General features: G+C 38.0%; 1 protein-coding gene across 3 annotated transcripts in view; it reads left to right on the forward strand.

Annotated features, from left to right (window-relative positions):
• LOC149235458 (LIMR family protein At5g01460-like) overlaps nt 1-18,590 on the forward strand; it is an 80,979-nt gene that overhangs the window by 5,958 nt on the left and 56,431 nt on the right. For 2 of the 3 annotated variants that reach the window (XR_016246169.1, XM_089372128.1), the window contains exons 2-3: nt 11,583-12,054; nt 12,227-12,312. Coding sequence is in view for 2 of the 3 variants with exons in the window: in XM_089372128.1 (XP_089228254.1) it covers nt 11,705-12,054; nt 12,227-12,312 (436 nt within the window). In the remaining variant the exon portion in view is untranslated. Of the gene's footprint in view, nt 1-11,561; nt 12,055-12,226; nt 12,313-18,590 lie in introns of those variants that run through there. The other variant, XM_089372129.1, reaches the window with a different exon arrangement.

Consider the following 18,590-nt stretch of genomic DNA (forward strand, 5'->3'; position numbering starts at 1 on the left):
GGCAAAGTTTTATGAGATTTATATGATGAACTTATATAAAACTTATATGAGGTTTATGTGAGGTGAATTTATACAATGATGGATTTATATGAGTCACATTGTGGATTTGAAATCCTTTGAGAATGCTTTTTTGAGTACACTGGCATAAGTATTCTTTTCTATCAGCAAAAGTTTTTTTTTTTTACAGAATGCATTCAATCATCACTATGGTAGGAATAGTTCTCACTGGCAAGGAGAACTATCCTGAATGGTCCCGGATGATAAAACACACCCTCATCTTCAATGAGTTGTGGAAGGGAGTGTGTGTCGGAGAAGGAGACAATGACCCAGTACAACCTACATCAGATAAAGAGCTCGTCATTTGGGATAACAAGAACAACAAAGCATATGCGTTAATTGCAGCATCTATAAATGAAGAAGTAAGTCGCCATATTTCATCATATTCAACTGCTTTTGAAGCTTTACAAAAGCTCAAAGAACTCTATGACTCACATTCTGCACTTGAAGTTGTTCAACTCATGATTAAACTCTTCACTCTTGAACTGAAAAATAATGATCCTCTTGCTCTTGCATCTGAAGTAAAATCCATAATGCATGATATCAAATCCACTAAGGTTGAGCTGGATATTCCTCTTATTGCTTTTCTCAAGGCACTCTATCCTACTTACTCCAATTATCTTGAGTCTTTACAAGCAAATGGAAATCTTAAAGATATAACTTTTGACTCTCTTGTGAAAAAGTTTGCTGAAAGAAAGAAAGCCTTTGGAAAGAAGGCAGTTCCTGAATCTTCTGAAGAGACTGTTTGCCTTGCTCATAAAGAAAAACATCCTGCTCAAGATTCTACAAGAGGAAGAGGTGGACAAAGAGGAAGAGGAAGATACTTCAGAGGCAGGGGGGCAGACATTCTCAAGGAGAAAAAGCAGATCTGCATTGCATTCGCTGCAAACGAAATGGATCACATGATACTTCTACATGCAAGCTACCATGGGACAAAATTGAGCAGAAAAGAAACCAGCAGAAAGGTAAAACTGATGATACAGACAAAGGTAAAGCACCTGAATCCGCTCACTATATTGAGGCACAATGTAACATTGGAGTAAATGAAGATTTGTTTAATGCTTCACTTGCTTCTTCGAAAAATGATTGGTTGCTTGATTCAGGAGCAACCTGTCATATGACTCATAGGAAAGATTTTTTTGAAGATTTCATTGACAATGTTGATGGAGCAGTATACTTTGCAGATCAGTTAAAAATCAAGCCATCAGGGCTTGGCACAATCAGGCTTAAACTGCCTGGTCTTCTAGACTTTCTTCTGGATCATGTTCTATATCTCCCACAGCTCAAGAGAAACTTGCTGTCCTTGGTCCACATCCGCCAGCAAGGTCACTCCATTCATATGTTTGATGGCAAGCTTGAGGTAAGAAAAGCATCTGACCACTCACTTGTCATGAGGGGAATAGAAGAAGAAAGACTTCTCAAACTGCAAGGAACCTCTGCTCATGCACAACATTTCTCATATATTTCTCATCATGAAGAAGATACACTTCCATCAAGTTTATTATGGCATGCTAGATTTGGACATTTAAACTATGACAGTCTCCGCTTATTGAAGAAAAATGGTGTTGCTGGTTTGCCTACAAGTCCTAGGAAACATAAGCAATGTGATGCTTGCATTCTAGGAAAGCATAGCAAACAGTCTTTTCATGATTCACATTCAAGAGCACATAGGAAGCCTGAACTCATTCATTCTGATTTATGTGGTCCAATGCCTGTTCCTTTTGCAAATGGAAATAAATATATCATGACATTTATTGATGATTACACCAGAATGTGTTGGGTTTATTTATTGAAGAAAAAATCTGATGCTTTTCAAACATTCAAGGATTTTCATAAATGGATTGAAAATGATGCACAATCTCATATTGGGTCTATTCGCACTGATAATAGAAAATAATATACATCAAATGAATTTGAAAACTATCTTCGCCAACATGGGATCAAACATTAAACAACTCTACCTTATAATCCCCAACAGAATTGGTGTAGCAGAAAGAATGAATAGAACAATTTTGAATATGGTACGATCCATGCTTTTCTTCAAAAATATAAAGATAATGTTTTGGGCTGATGCTGTTCTATGTGCTGCATATATAAAGAATAGATGTCCATCTAATGCTATAAGAAACAAGGCTCCTTATGAATTGTGGTATGGACATGTTCCTTCGGTAAAACATCTCAGGATCTTTGGTTCCACCTGTTATGCTTTGATACCAAAGGTACATAGAAACAAACTTGGTGTTAGAAGTCATAAGTGTATCTTCCTGGGGTATTCAAACACTTCTAAAGCATACCGCCTCTATGATGAAGTAAATAAAAAGTTTGTTGTATCTAGAGATATCATTTTTCTTGAATCATCCAAATTTGACAATGTTGTTGAGCGGCAACTTGATCGCTTGGATAGATTCGCAAAAACAAAATCATTTCAAGAATTTGATAATCAGATTCCACATCTTGAAGGGGGGATTCCTATACTAGAACAACATGTGGAATCTTCTTCTGAAGAACAATATCCTCTGCATGAAACTCCAACAACGGATGATGCTTTAAGTGATGTAATTGATAGAATTGGGAGACTCAATCTTGATTCAGTCCCAACTGAATCAACAGAGCAGCCTGGACCATCTCAGAAAGGTCCCCCAAAGTGGCTGACAAAGACACTTGAAAGTGTTCATCCTGATGAAATTGGAAAAACAGGAACCAGAAATTCAAACCGACAAAATGGAGGTGATGTAGATGACTCTAATTCACCTGTTGATATGGATGTTACTTATGATTGTGAATTGAACTTGTCTACAGATTTTGAACCAACTTCCTTCAAAGAAGCTGCTTCTCATGATGAATGGAAAGAAGCGATGAAAAAGGAGTATGATGCCCTCATAAAGAATGGAACTTGGAAGCTGGTTGATCCTCCATTTGGAACCAAACCAATTGGTTGCAAGTGGGTCTACAAGAACAAGTACAAAGCTGATGGCTCACTTGACAAGCACAAAACTAGGCTTGTGGCAAAAGGCTTTGCACAAAAGGAAGGGGTCGATTATGAGGAAACTTTTGCCCCCATAGCAAAATGGGCCACCATCCGGACACTCTTTGCACTAGCTGCTCAGAACGGTTGGAAAGTCCATCAAATGGATGTAAAAACTGCATTCTTGAATGGAGATCTAAAAGAAAATGTTTTTATGTCCCAGCCTGAAGGATTTGCTGTGAAAGGACATGAACATAAAGTATGCAAACTTGTGAAGTCCTTGTATGGCCTCAAACAAGCACCGCGAGCCTGGTATGAAAAACTAACTAAGCATCTTTTGAAACTCAACTTCAATCATTTTGATCTTGATGATGCAACTTTATTTGTCAAGAAAGTTGGCAAAACAGTTGTGTATCTTGTGGTATATGTAGATGATCTTTTAATGACAGGGAACAATGAAAGCTACATTGCATCCATAAAGAAGGAATTAGGGAAAATTTTTGAAATGAATGATTTGGGCTATGTTCATTACTATCTTGGCATTGAAGTAACCAAACATCCAAAATCCATATTTCTTTCTGAAAAGAAATACATTGGAGATTTGTTAAACAGATTTGGCATGACAGAGTGCAATCCTCTTTCTACTCCAATGGAACAAAACTTAAAGCTCACATCTATTGAAGGAAACGAATTTGAGGATGCAACAAAGTATAGACAGCTTGTAAGAAGTCTCATCTACCTCACTACTACCAGACCAGACATTTCATTTACTGTTGGAATCCTCTCCAGGTTCATGCAAAAGCCTTGTGAGGGACATTGGTCTGCTGCAAAAAGAGTTCTAAGGTACTTGAAGGGAACTCAAGACCTTGGAATCAAGTATACACAGGTGGACGACTTCAGCTTGATTGGATACTCTGATTCAGACTTTGATGGAGACAAAGAAACTGGGGTATCTACTTCAGGATATGCTATGAGTCTTGGATCAGGAGCTGTCTCCTGGAGATCACGCAAACAATCAGTTCCAACAGATTCCACAACTGAAGCAGAATACGTGGCAGCAGCTGGAGCAACGAAAGAAATTGTGTGGCTCAGGAAAATTCTTGAAGATTTGCAGGTAAAACAAGTACAATCAACTCCACTTATCATGGATAACACCTCTGCAATAAAGTTGGCCAAGAATCCAAAGTTCCATGATCGAACAAAGCATATCAGTACTAAATATCATCTGATTCGACATCATGTTGAGGCCAAAACAATCCATCTCCGTCATTGTTCCACAAATGAGCAAGTTGCAGACATCTTCACCAAAGCACTTGGAAAGGAAAAGCTTGAACGATTCAGAATGATGCTTGGACTCACCAACATCCCTTCAGATCAGGGGGGGAATGTTGACACCTAATCTTCATGATTGGGGAATTTGTAACATAAATAAATCAGGAATGTGAACAGTCATCGGAAGATGAACTGAACAATCACTCCTAATGTATAAAACAATAACATACCTATGAAATAAAAACACCAATAAGTTTTTCTGCCCTTGGAGAGTTACTGCCTTGCCTGACATATGTGAAGCCTCTGGGCCAAATTCCATGGACCGAATTATTATTAATACCATGCAAAAAAATATTATTAACCCTAATATTAATATTAAAAGATTATTATTATTATTAAATTTAATATTCATATTAATATTATTAAATTTAATAACTTTGGATTAATACAATATTAAATTTGTTATATTATAATATATATTAATATATCATGATATCTATTAACTCTAGATATATATGGGAGGGAAGAACAAAGACATAGAGTGATAGAGGTGGAGAGATAGGGGGAGTGACATGGGAGAGATGGAGATAAACTGAAGGAGAGGGAAGACGAGGAATGAATAGAGAGAGAGAAGGAGAGGAGTGAGAGAGGCCTCCACTTGAGAGAGGTAGAGAAGGGTAAGAGAGGGAGAGGGAGACACAAAGATGGAGGGGGGAGAGAGAGGGGGAGATAGTGAGAGGGTTGGAGGGTAGAGAGAGAGAGAGAGAGAGAGAGAGAGAGATGGGGGAATAGAGAGGAAGGTAGGAGAGAAAGAGAGAGAGAGGACTTGTGAGAGAGGAGGAGAGAGGGAGGGAAGAAGAAAGACATTGAGAGTGAGAAGTGGAGAGAGAGCGGGAGTGACAAGGGAGAGATGGAGAGAGAGTGTGTATGTTAAGAGAGAGAGAGAAGGGCAGAGAGAAAGAGAGAGAAGGAGAGAGGGGGATATAGTAACATAGTTGGGGAGAGATAGATAGAGTGATGGGGAAGAGAGAGGGAGGTAGGAGAGAAAGGGAGAGAGAGGAGGAACATGAGACAAGACATGAGAGAGGAGAGTGACGGGGGAAGAGAGAGGATTGGAGAGAGAGAGAAGAGGGAGAGAGAGTGAGAAAGAGTGATGGGGGAAGAGAGAGGGAGGTAGGAGAGAAAGGGAGAGAGAGGAAGTACGAGAGAGCGGACTTGAGAGAGAGGAGGAGAGAGGGAGGGATAGGGAGATGGAGTTGGAGGGGGGAGAGAGGGAGGGAAGAATAAATACATAGAGTGAGAAGTGGAGAGAGAGGGAGTGAGAAGGGAGAGATGGAGAGAGAGGGAGTGACAAGGGAGATATGGAGAGAGAGTGTGTATGTTTGGGGGTGAGATAAAGAGACAAAGGAGAGATGGAGAGAATGGGGGAGAGAAGGAGAGAGGGAGGGATATAGTAACAAAGTTGGAGAGAGACAGGGGGGGATATAGTAACAAAGTTGGAGGGTGGGGAGAGAGAGGGAGGGAGAGAGAGAGAGGTGGGAGAGAGGGAGAGAGAGGAAGGAAGAGAGGGAGAGGATGTGAGAGAGTTGAGAGAGGGAGGGAAAGAGAGATGGAGTTGGAGGGTGAGAGAGAGGGAGGTAAGAAGAAAGAAATAGAGAGAGAAAGGTGGAGAGAGAGAGGGAGTGATAAGGAAGATGGAGAGAGAGGGAGAGAGGACAACAAGAGGGAAGAGAGATAGAAGGGGGGAGAGGGAGAGAAGGGGAAGAGAGGGAGAGAGAGAGAGAGAGAGGAGGGAGGGATAGATAGATAGATTGGAGAAAGAGAGTGTATTTTTTGGGGGTGATATAGAGAGACAAATGGAGATATAGATATAGATGGAAAGTGAAGAGAGGGAAGAAGAGAGAGATGGAGAGAGGGAGGGAGGGACATAGAGATTGATAGATATGGAGTGAGAGCGTGTGTGTTTGGGGGGTTGAGATAGAGAGACAAAGAAGGAGAGATGGAGGGAGATATAGATATACATGGTGGGGGAGAGAGGGAAGAAGATTTTTTGCACTAGATGCATTGATTTCGGTGTAGATGGTGATTTCTAATCCTATTTGATTGCTTGCACTAGATGCATTGATTTCGGTGTAGATGTTGGGTTATAATCCTATTTGCTTACTTGCACTAATTGCATTGGTTTTAGTGTAGATGTTGGTTTATAATCCTATTTGCTTACTTGCACTAGATGTATTAATTTGAGTGTAAATGTTAATTTCTAATCTTGTTTGATTGCTTGCATTAGATGCATTGATTTCAGTGTAAATGTTGTTTTCTAATCTTATTTGATTACTTGCATTAGATGCATTGATTTCAGTGTAGATGTTGATTTTTGATTTGATGTAATTGGATGTATGATGGTACATTAATTTTGAAGTGATTGGATTAACATTGTGCATTGATTTCAATGTAAGCACAAAAAATTATTGACAATGTACATTGATTTTTGTGTTATAGTAATTCAACCTATTAATATTGGAGAGAAAGATAGATAAGGTATGATTTTTAGTACAATAGCTCTTGCTAAAGATATAAACGGTTTATGATTTATCTTGTCATTTTCATATAATCGATATGAAAAGATGACAAATCGATATGAAAAGATGACAAAAGTAGCAAGGGTGACAATAAGAATAGTAGACGAAAATAGTTTGAGATTAATCACAATGAAGACTGTTTGTAATTGACTATATTCTTATTATTCACATTTTCTATCATTCATCACTATTACATTGTAAGTTTACATTCAAAATTTTTGTTTTATCATTTTTCATCATTAAAGTTATTAATGATATTTATCATCTCAACAAACTGAGGTAACTAAGATGAATTTTATCATCTCATCATGTTTTAGGTCAAAGTCCCCATTGAGAACTTTTCGGATTTATTCTGAGTTATTGGAGTCATTGTCCATTTAAAGAGATCCTTCTTGGGCTTTTGAATCATGTAAAAAGATTTATTATTGAGTCAAATTAGGGATTTGACACCTCCACACCAAGTCGGCCTCAAGGAGATCAAGTTGGCCTCAAACAGGGCAATTCGACCTCACCTCAAGCCTATATATACAAGGAGATCGAATTCATTTGGAGCACACACTCACTCACTCACAAGTTCGATATCCAGAAGAAAGAGTTGGAAAAGTGCAAAGATGGAAGAGGACGCTGGAAGAAGTGTGAAGTTGAAGAAAGAGGAAAAAAAAGAGAAAATCAAAGTTTTGGGCTATCTCTCTCTCTCTCTCATTTGGGTTTTTCTAGGAGATCGAAGTTTTTCTTGTATAGTCGAAGCTGCTGTTGCTGCTATTTGCTGGGTTGAAGTGCTGTTGCTTCAAGGTCGAAATTGCTGGAAGAGGAGGCTGATTTGGTGGTTGGAGGAGGTCTGTGTCTAAGTTGAAGAATCTCAAGAAATGTATTGAAGGAAGAGATTTTGACTGGATTTTCCCCTAGATAGGGGTTTTTCCTTGACAGAGTGCCTACATTTTGTGTCTTGCGTTTTTGTGATCTTTATACACACATAATTTGGTAATTGCTTGATGAAAGATAATATAACAAATAAGTAAAAGAAGTCAACATAATTCACAAGTAATTATCAAGAAAGAGAAATCTAACCCTAAATCTACTAGCATTGATTTCTCAACAGATAAGTCGAGGGGAAAATATAAAATGAATATGAAAAGATACAGAAAATTATAGCCATCAATTTTTATGAAATCATCCTTTAAACGCCGGAAATTTATACATAGCTGAATAGAAATCTAAATTTTGTTCTCATATTTATCATTTACTTTTATAATAAAAAATAAATTTCTGCTTTGAAACCCTAGATAACTTCAAGTCTGTTTTTATAAATTTTGAAGTCCAGTGAATTGATTTTTAGGGTTGATAGGGAATTTTAATTGCTCTTGCGGGCTTTGCAAGGGGTGCATAGCCCTTGCCAATTGATAAAAATGAGAAAAAATAAAAATGAATGTCTCCATACGTTTTCTGGCTGGAAATGTGTCACTTATCCTGGAAACGCCCGGGAAATGCTTCCTGAGCATTTCTGCAATCTTGGAAAGGCCAGGTGGCTGTTTGCTGTTGTTTCTTGCATATCTATCCTGGAAAATCTTCTGGGCATTCCTGCAAATTTGTGTTTTCAACAAATTTCCTGAAACACTCTCCTATATGTCGTAAGCTTGTATTATGATGAAAGTATTGATGTTGTTTGTGTCATCTACAATCTTTATTTGCTCACTGAATTGCAATCTTATATCATAGATCAAGATGAATATCACATTTTGCAGAGGTATGTATTTACTGTTTCTTTGACCTTAGCTGGAGCCAACAGAGTTTTCAAAGAAAGTAGGCTTTCGCTATATCTTTGTATGGGGAAACTTGGATAACTTTACAAGAATTGTTCATGTGGAATGACTTTGAGTGTTTGAATATTGGTTTGCTGAGAAAATTATTTTGGATGGAGATAAGATGTGGAAATCCAGTTTTGTTTGACTCACCAGGACCAAGGCACATTGCAGGATGTTTTCTACCTGATATTTTTTTGGTTTGATCTGATGATACTTCTTGTCTGCCAATATTCTTATTTGAGTCTGAATTAAATTGCACTGTTCTTCATTCTTTTAGGTTTTTGTTCTAGGGAAACCTCACAGAAAACCCTCTGAGCACTTCCCCATGATCCATGAATGGTAAATGGTGCAAACTGTCGACCCTAGTTATGGAGCCAAACGTTAAGTGGATACAAGAGAGTTGAAGTTGTGATGTTCCCAACTTTGGGGGAGAGATCTCACATCTAGCTCATGACCCGCTTGAACTAACTGCCAAGGTTATACTTCATTTACATTTGGCCACAAGATCATTTTCTTGTTAGAGTTGTATGTGTCTTTCTTTCTTGTCCGTGTCTATGATGCTTCAAAAATAAAAAATAAGAGCCACTGTTGTTTTTTTTACATGTAACTATTTGTCCCACCCTCCAGCTCATAGGCAAAAATGAGATTGCTGGAGCCTGGTACCTTGCAAGTCCCAATCAACAACTGGCCCACGAAGGACCCCAAACAACAATCGGTTCATAAAGAGTGAACATGTCTCAGGTGGAATTTGGATGCGGATGGGGAAGATAGCATCTTCTCTATTCAATCCCTTGAGCTAGACCCAATTGACAAGCTAACATCTTATTTGTTTTAATTATCATATCATTAAAATAAGAAAAAGATAAAGAGCCAACTTATTATTTAAAGAACTAATATAAATTAGCATAGATCCATCTTAACATTGGATCTATTATGTGATGAAAAGAATAAAAAAAATATTAATAATCCCCCTTGGTGTTTAATAGTTGTTAAGATGGATTTATGCTAGTTATAATCATCCAAAGCTATGTTGTACCCATATCTTGAAGCAATCTCATGCTAAAGGAAAGGTTATGTTTGTTACTTATCCCCCTCTAAGTTACCAGGGTGCGGATATGGATTCAGATCTGGGTCCAGATCTGTTAGATTTTTTAAAGCCACCATCTTATTTTACATGTAACTGTTTGTCACACCCTCCAACCCACAGGCAAAAATGAGATTGCTGGTACCTTGTGACTCCCAATCAAAAATTGGCCCATTAAGAACCCCAAACAGCAATCGGTTTATGAAGAGTGAGCATGTCACAAGTGAGATTTGGATGCAGAAGGGGAGGATAGCATCTTTTCCACTCAACCACCTGAGCTAGACCCAATTGATAAGCCAATGTCTTGTTTTAATTATCATATTGTTAAAATAAGAAAAAAAATAAAGAGCCAGTTTTTTTATTCAAAGAACTATTATAAACTAGCATAGATCCATCTTAACCTTGGATCTATTATGTGGCAAAAGGAATTAAATTTTTTATTGATATTCTCTCTTCGTGTTGAATAGTTGTGTTAAGATAGATCTATGCTAGTTTATGGTAGTCCATCCCAAGTGTTTTAATACACAGAATGATAACGTTAAAATCTATCACCGTGTCATGGGCCTCTTTCACAATCATTCCATGTGTAACAGGGTTGACCCTCCTTGAGCACCAGTTGTAACCATATGCCCCTCCTCCAACTTGGTTAGAGTGTATCTGTGACTTCAAATTGAGCTACAGGTTGAGAATTTCAGGGGGAAACCCACTTGTGAATTAGGCAAACTGGACTAAATTCGAATTTCTAAGCAGACCTGTGCTCGAAATCAGCTACGAGCTGTGAATCTCAAGGTGAAACTTGTGCATTAAACAAACCTATATTTGAGCTATGAGTGTGCATAAAGGCTGAAGTTCAACGAATTCAAGGTGCAAGCAAAACTTTTAGTTTTCATCTTTAAAAAGGCCCGAAATTGTGTAGGATACACATATGATAACGGGGATCTGTTTTACAGTGGAGGGATATAGTTTTGTGGACGCAGGAAACAATTATAAAAGAAGTCCTGGGCAAATCCAGGCCAATCCAAATCTGGATCTGGATCTGATCCCGGGATCCGCGAATCTGACACCTAGGGTAGATGGATCCAGCAACACGTTTTCCATTTCCAAAATTATTATCCATGTTAAGAGGATATCTTCATCATCTCATTGAAGTACTTTCTTGTCAGTCTGTTATCATCTTTCAAAACTCTTTTTCTCAGATTACAGAAAATTTTCCAAAAGGATACTGTCACATTTCCAAAATTATTATCCATGTTAAGAGGATATCTTCATCATCTCATTGAAGTACTTTCTTGTCAGTCTGTTATCATCTTTCAAAACTCTTTTTCTCAGATTACAGAAATTTTTCCAAAAGGATACTGTCACATTTCCAAAATTATTATCCATGTTAAGAGGATATCTTCATCATCTCATTGAAATACTTTGTTGTCAGTCTGTTATCATCTTTCAAAACTCTTTTTCTCAGATTACAGAAATTATTCCAGTTAACTGAAGAACTCTTGGCCAATAGATGTTAACAACATGGATATTTCGCCATTAATAAATTGTGGTCCTCTCACTGTTGAGATTTTTCTCAAAAACAACAGTTGAAGGGAAAACTACTTTGAGACAAATGTAGAAGAAATTAAATATTAGGGTTTCCCACCTACCGCATTGTGTTGTGTAAGTCAATGTTTAAACATTTCTCTCATCTTGTTTCTTTTTAATTGTTTTTGATATTTTAAACTTCTTTTCAGTGATCAGATATGCTGTGCACCTGTGGATTTCATGGTTGTGTGCAAATAAATAATGGCATCTCCACTTGAATATGGCCTTTTCTTTTGCAGCTAGTCTACTTTCAAATGGACAAATAAAGAAGCAAAGTCTTGTTCATTATAACTGTGTGGTGTTCCTTTCTTGAGGAATTTTCAATCATCAACATTTGTGGAGTTGAACTTCGAGGAGAAAAATGGGTGACTTCAACCTGGCATTAGTTATCATAGCAGCAGTGGTGTGTGTTGTTGTGTTTCTTTTCAATATTTACCTGCTTATTAATTATCAACACCCAGATGACATCAATCAAGCATATTTCCCGAAGCTAGTGGTGGTTCTGGGCCTTTCAGTGGCCGAAATTTCCATTCTCATGCTACCAGCAGATGTTGCAAATCGTCAAGCTTGTAGTAATGCAATATACAATGGGGCCTGTAATTTAACACTTCCTATGAAGGATCTGTGGTTGGCAGTATATATCATTGATGTGGTGCTAGTATTTTTTGTCATACCATTTTCCATGTTTTACTATGAAGGTGATCAAGACAAGTGAGTCATTCTCTCTCTGTCTTAGCATGTTATTATGTTCTTTCAATTTTTCATGTTAGAATCGCAAAATTATCATTATTATCTACAATGCTTACATTCACCACAAATTATTCGAATAGTGTGAGTTTCAGTTAATAATCTGACATGTAAATTTCATTTTTGTTCTTGTCAGGAGCTGTGGGAAGAGGGTTTTTAGTGCTTTGATGTGGGTCATTGTGACTGCTATAGTTGTTGGTCTCACGCTTGGCATTCTTTATGGTAAGGATTGCATAACTCTGTTGATGGTGAACTTTTTTCTTTTTGGAATATAAATGTTTGTTATAGTCAAAACATAAGCAAAACATTTGCATTCTTGTAGGTTAATCATCATCAACATAATGAAACATAGCATGTTGTAAGAATATAGTGCTGTTGAGCTAACAGCTATAATTAGCAGCCTGATAGGCCTATCTTGTGGTATTGTGCCAGAATCCAGATTGTCAATGACTATAATTTTACTCTTACCTGTTGGAAATTACATTGGGAATAAGTTTGAAAGAGTAGCTCCTCTAGTGAGTATGGAGTTCAGGCTAAAAACATTGTCTCTGTCCCTGTCCTATTTATCTGATTCTTGTGATTGCATCACTGGTCTATATATTTAGAAAAGTGTGGCTGTTTTATACCTGCCTGATGCTAATTAATCTAAGTTGCTGGAAACGGCTATCTTCAACCCCTGAAACACTGGATCCCATTTTGGATCCGGATCCTTGTATGAAATGGGTAAAAAACGGGTCAAAAATATATTTAATCCGTTTTGAATTTTTGGAAACTGCGGGTTTGGGTTTACACCGTTTTTGAAGCATTTTTGGAGAAAAACCTCCCAGATCCGGTTTAGGGTAATACATATGACATTTTTGGTGAGCAATACGTATCCCTATCTCTGCCTGCTGGGAATGGTATTTTGGTTTCTTTTTCATATTGTGAACCTAATTTATGAACCTAAGTTGTGTTATAATTTGTGTTATCATTTGAGTGAGTCGTCGCATTGGAGTGATTGCCGCCAACTGGAGTTTTCGCTGGAGTCTTCGACTAGAGTTTTTGCTGGAGTGACTGCTGTCAACTGGGGTGAGCTGCTCACTGTGCAGAGACTAGAGTGAGCCGCCACCTCTGCTGACTGTGTCAGTGTGCTGTAGACTGTATGTCTCGATTCTCTTATGGGCTGTAAAGTTAATTGTAGTTGTAGCAGATGCTAAAAGAAATTTATGGTCCCGTGGTTTAACAGACTTATCTCCATCTTTAACCACTATCAAGTTGTGGATTACAAGCTGCAACTACTTGCATCCAAAAGTAAAGAAAACCACCCAAATATCCTTCAACAAAGAGCCTTGCTAAATGGTGTGGCCCACGAGGTTTTTGTGTTGTTAAGGCCTCCTTGATGTTTTTGTTGTTCTTGTGACCAAAACACAGGGGGTTTCATTGTTCTTGTGTGTTTCATTTTCACAAAATGATTTACTGAATAAATTGAATCCACCTTTCAATTTCACAGGTTTCTCTTTAATTAAAATATATAGGAATTCATGTCCAAACTTTAATCACTAAAACAGGCTTATACACTGATCAAAATACTGTCTGAATGTAAACCATGCATCTTGGCTCAGAAACACAGAAAGATAGATCAAAGTATTTGACAACCCCCACACTCATGCATTTTTATACATTAATAGTATCAAGGCATATTGGACGTGCCAATCTGTTGAGAGACATTGTAGGAAGCTGCAAAAATTTGGAAAAATCAGAAAACACAAATGTTATTCAGAAAATATACACTGTCGCTTCTATGGAAAGCCCCTGGGCCCCAGTCCTCTAGCAATCTCTACAAAGAAATTCCCTAGACAACAGGCGCTTTACCTTTTCAAGGTGACATTTGCTTTGTTTCTGCCAGCATTTCTTTTGATCTGTGGAGGATTTAAATGCAGAGTTACCCTCAAGAGACCAGGCATCACGGCCTAATTCACGTTGCATGTGAATCATGAATGTTATAATAATCATTAATGATGATGACAATGTTTATGCTGAATTGATGATGATGAATCATGATAGATCATAGATGGTAATTCATTATGTATTTTTAGTCTTTAGATCTGATCTAGATTCTAAAATATGAATGGTAATATGAAATTCTTATTAGATATATGTGTGTGTGTGTGTGTGTGTGCGCCGTTTCCTGCCATATCGTATCCAGATTTTTTGAAAATTTGCCATATCCGTTTCAAACCCCATATCCGTATTCGTTTCAGTGCAACTTAGTAATTAATATTACAATTGTTAATAGATAGTAAGTACCAAACAGTTAACCTTTGTGTTAAAAAATAATATTAAAATTACTAACAGCTGGTAACTGATGATATTATTATTAGGTAAATTTTGTGATACGAGTCATGACTCTTGGCTGAAGAGGCACTAAGGCATTTATTTATGTGTGCTGGCTATTATCAAGTTTCATATGTATTTTGTGCTAGTCATGGCATAATTTTATCTTGTTCAGGCTAAAAGCACCGCCTCTCTCTGTTCCTGTCCTATTTATCTGATTCTTGTGATCGCATCACTGGTCTATATATGTAGAAAAGTGTGGCTGTTTTATATGTCTGATGCTAATTAATGTTACAATTGTTAATAGATAGTAAACACCAAACAATAAACCTTTGTGTTAATAAATAATATTAAAATTACTAACAGCTGGTAACTGATGATATTATTATTAGGTAAATGTTGTGATACAAGTCATGACACTTGGCCGAAGAGGCAATAGGGCATTTACTTATGTATGCCGGCCATTATCAAGTTTCATATGTATTCTGTGCTAGTCATGACATAATCTTATCTTGTTCAGGCTAAAAGCAATGTCTCACTGTCTCGCTCTGTTTCTGTCCTATTTATCCGTTTCTTGTGATCGCATCACTGGTCTATATATTTAGAAAAGTGTGTCTGTTTTATATCTGTATGATGCTATTTAATGTTACAATTGTTAATAGATAGTAAAGACTAAACAATAAGCCTTTGTGTTTTTTTTGTTTTTTGTTTTCCAGAGAAAAAATACGTAATTTTTATTAATAATAACAAAAATTACATTTTGTAAACACACTGGGTGTATATGCAGTTTGATCAACCATCAAGCATATAAAAGCAGAATATAACAGTCAGGGGTCATTAAGCAACTTTGATCCCTATTATACGAAAGCTCAAAAATCTCACCAACCTGTGAGTGTGAATAGTGTCAAGGATTATACATAAACTGTTCATTTTAATGTCCACGATAAACAGTAATCCTGAATGTACAAAAAGCAAAAAGAATAAACAAAAAAGTATAAGCTTGTTGATTCATAGGAGCTTATCAAATAAACTGTCTGTAAACTGGATCGGAGAAATGGCTAAAAGAAGATGAAGACACAGTGCCACCTCGAAACTCTGTTATCTGCCAGCAATCCTGAGCCAAGTCAAGTGCCTCTTTGGAGAGACCATCTACACACTGAATTAGTTCTCTGTATATATGTTGACAAGAGAAATATGGAAACATGTTTTTCAACTGCAGAACATCGTCCAGAATAGGAGATAAAAGAAACTTCTTGCAAGTTTGTGAGCCATTCTATCAGTTGACCACAAGTTTAGAATCTCAGTATATTTGTAATTGTAATGCACTATGTTCTAAAGTAAAGGTAAGAAGGTTCGTGCAGGCAAGATGTTTAGCGTAATTATCTGGTCCAACACCCAAACCCATGGCGACATGAAAATAGGTGTCATTAGAGAGATATAGAATAAAATCGCCCCCGCAGTTACAACCCGAATCTACGGAGGGACTGTCAAAGTATGCCAATGCCTTGTGGACCTAGTGGTCATGTGGACCTAGAGAAGGAAAACAATGAAATAGGGCTTGTAATGTGCGGGGGAAGTGAAAAATATGGAATGGGAAAATGGGACCACACTACCAAAATTGGGGTTTCCCAATTAGTGCCCTTCCTAAAGCCATAGGCCAATCGGGGAGATCCCACGGGACAAGGATTGAAGTTTAACCCCCCATTTAAGGCTAGGGAACAAAACCATGGTCAAAGCCCCTCATCCAAGTCACCCAATAATCCATGATCAAAATGTTCAATGAAAAACAAGCATAAGCACCCGATTGCACAATGAAAAACATACCTCTTGGGTTGGATTGCCCACCTTCTAACATAAGCTCTCCATAGAGTAGAGATAAAGTGACACATCACATCGGCTATGGGTGGCTCTGAGGGGCTGCAAATTGCTGGCTGAAGAAGATGACTAGGAAAGAAAGTCTCCTAGGGGTCCCCACCTTTAGTGGATAACACATCCAATGGTGAAGCGTGTAATGGGGCAGAACATTGAGTCCATCACTCATCACCATGAAGTGCTTAGCATAGAAACTTAGAAAGCCATCTTCAGATGTAATTGACCTTAAGGATTTATTGAAGTGATTGATACATATCTAGATATTGTCTTGGATGATACTATTCATCTCTTGTTTTGTTTGCAAGAGTTGGCTGGGTACAAACAGGGAATATCTGAATGGGAGGAGCTGGTCTATCATAATACCAATCAAATCATGGAGATTCGAGACTGTGGTGTACCAACACAGATTGAGTCAAAGGACTAGTTGCTGCAAAGGACTCCAATAAACAATAGGTTGAGCATGGATACTGGTCATGCCCCTTCTCTGTATCAACGAAGCTATGAACACAGTGTAGAAAAGAGATGAGAACAAACATTATCTGAAGTTGGAAGGCACAAGTGCTAAACTTTGCAAGAATGATGGGTCGAGGAATTGTCTGCTTGCAACAAATGATGTGGTCAAGGAGGATGATCTGTACTCTCTGTGCTGAAGATCAATCAAACTCTAGAAAGCCAAGTCCCCAATCCTTAGAATTGTATAGAACTGTGCACTGAACAAGAGTGTCCATGAGTGACATTTTGGAAACGTTACCTCTCAAGAATGGCCAAGGACCCATAACCCTTGTTGATTTGTGTTAAATTTGGACAACTAGGTCCAAACTCCATGTTCTGATGCTCAGATTAAGAGGCTAATATTTTTGTTGGATTCCTCTTTCTGAGAGGTGTAAAGTCCATATAAAAATAGTCTTAATCCGATGAGCAGAACTTATATTTTGAATTTATTATTCTTAATAAATTATATGTGCAAAGGTCAGCCAGTTTTGTAATGTAGGCTCACATGCCCAACAGATGTGTCACACACCCTCATTGATGGATATATATATACAGGAAAAGTTGGAGAGAATTTGATCACAACACAACTCACATCTTCCTCTCTCATCCTAAAAAGTACGAGCTACCTGGAGGACGAATTTCAGCCACACGTGGGAAGGACGAAGAGGATTTTTCTGCTGCTAGGGTTTCTGCTGCTAGGGTTTTGCAGAAGTTTGACCAGCGTTGACTTTGGTCAACGCTTGGTCCAAACAAGCTGAAAACTTGTGGGAGGTTCGATTTTTGAAGGCCATACTACCTGGCACAAAAATCGAGGTCAAAGGGTTGACCGTTTTGCTGCTGCGTTGACTTTTAGCTTGCTGCCCCTGCGTTGACTTTTCAGGATAGCGTTGACTTTTGTAGAACTGACTTGGGTTGACTCATCTACTGGTTGGAGGGTTGTTGTGACACATGCTGGGCTGGCTGACCAAAGGAGACTTTGCTGGTTGAAGCATCCTGTTGACCGCCGAAACAAACACATACATTTTTCTTGTTTCTGATTTGTCTTCTGTAAGATCTGCTTATATGTTCTATCTGCATTTTGCTTATCTGCTTGTATGATTGCTGTGAGAAAAGTGAAATTGCTCTTAGCATAGAACATCTACAAAACTTTACATGGTATCAGAGCTGAGGTGAAGACAAACTCTATCTATAGCAATCATCATCGAAGGAAATGGATTCCTCTAAGCTTGAATTCAGGGAGAATGACAAGCTGACTGGAAGTGATGACTTCCATGCCTGGAAGATGTTATTAGATCTCAAATTAGAAGATCATGATCTCCTAGATCATGTGACAGGGAAGATTCAAGAACCTCCATCAAATGCCTCTGCTGCTGTTAAACACAAGTATAAGAAGGGAGAAATCAGAGCAAAACTGCTGATCAGGGAATCCATAAATAAGAGTCTGGTTGCCTACATATCTGAACTAGGCACATCCAAGGAGATGTATGACAAACTGATACTTATGTTCCGAGTAAACAATGTGAACCAAGTGCTATTCCTCAAGAACAAGTTGAAGAATATGAAGAAGGGCTGAGACGAGTCTATTCAAACTTTCTTTATGAAGTTGACCGAAACCAGGAACCATCTGCTAGCTATTGGGGAGACAATAGCTGATCGTGAGATGGTTCTCACCGCACTTGGAGGACTTCCATATGAATGGCAAGTATTCACAACTACCATTCTCAACAATAATACCATCCCTAACTTTGATGAGCTTCTGTCTAGATGTATGCAAGAAGAAACAAGGATGAAGGAATTTGATAATGAAAGAAATGCTGCCTATG

This window comes from Pinus tabuliformis, chromosome 8 (genome assembly GCF_031772625.1).
Source record: "Pinus tabuliformis cultivar Carrire ecotype Pingquan chromosome 8, CPIR1, whole genome shotgun sequence".
Classification (NCBI taxonomy): domain Eukaryota; kingdom Viridiplantae; phylum Streptophyta; class Pinopsida; order Pinales; family Pinaceae; genus Pinus; species Pinus tabuliformis.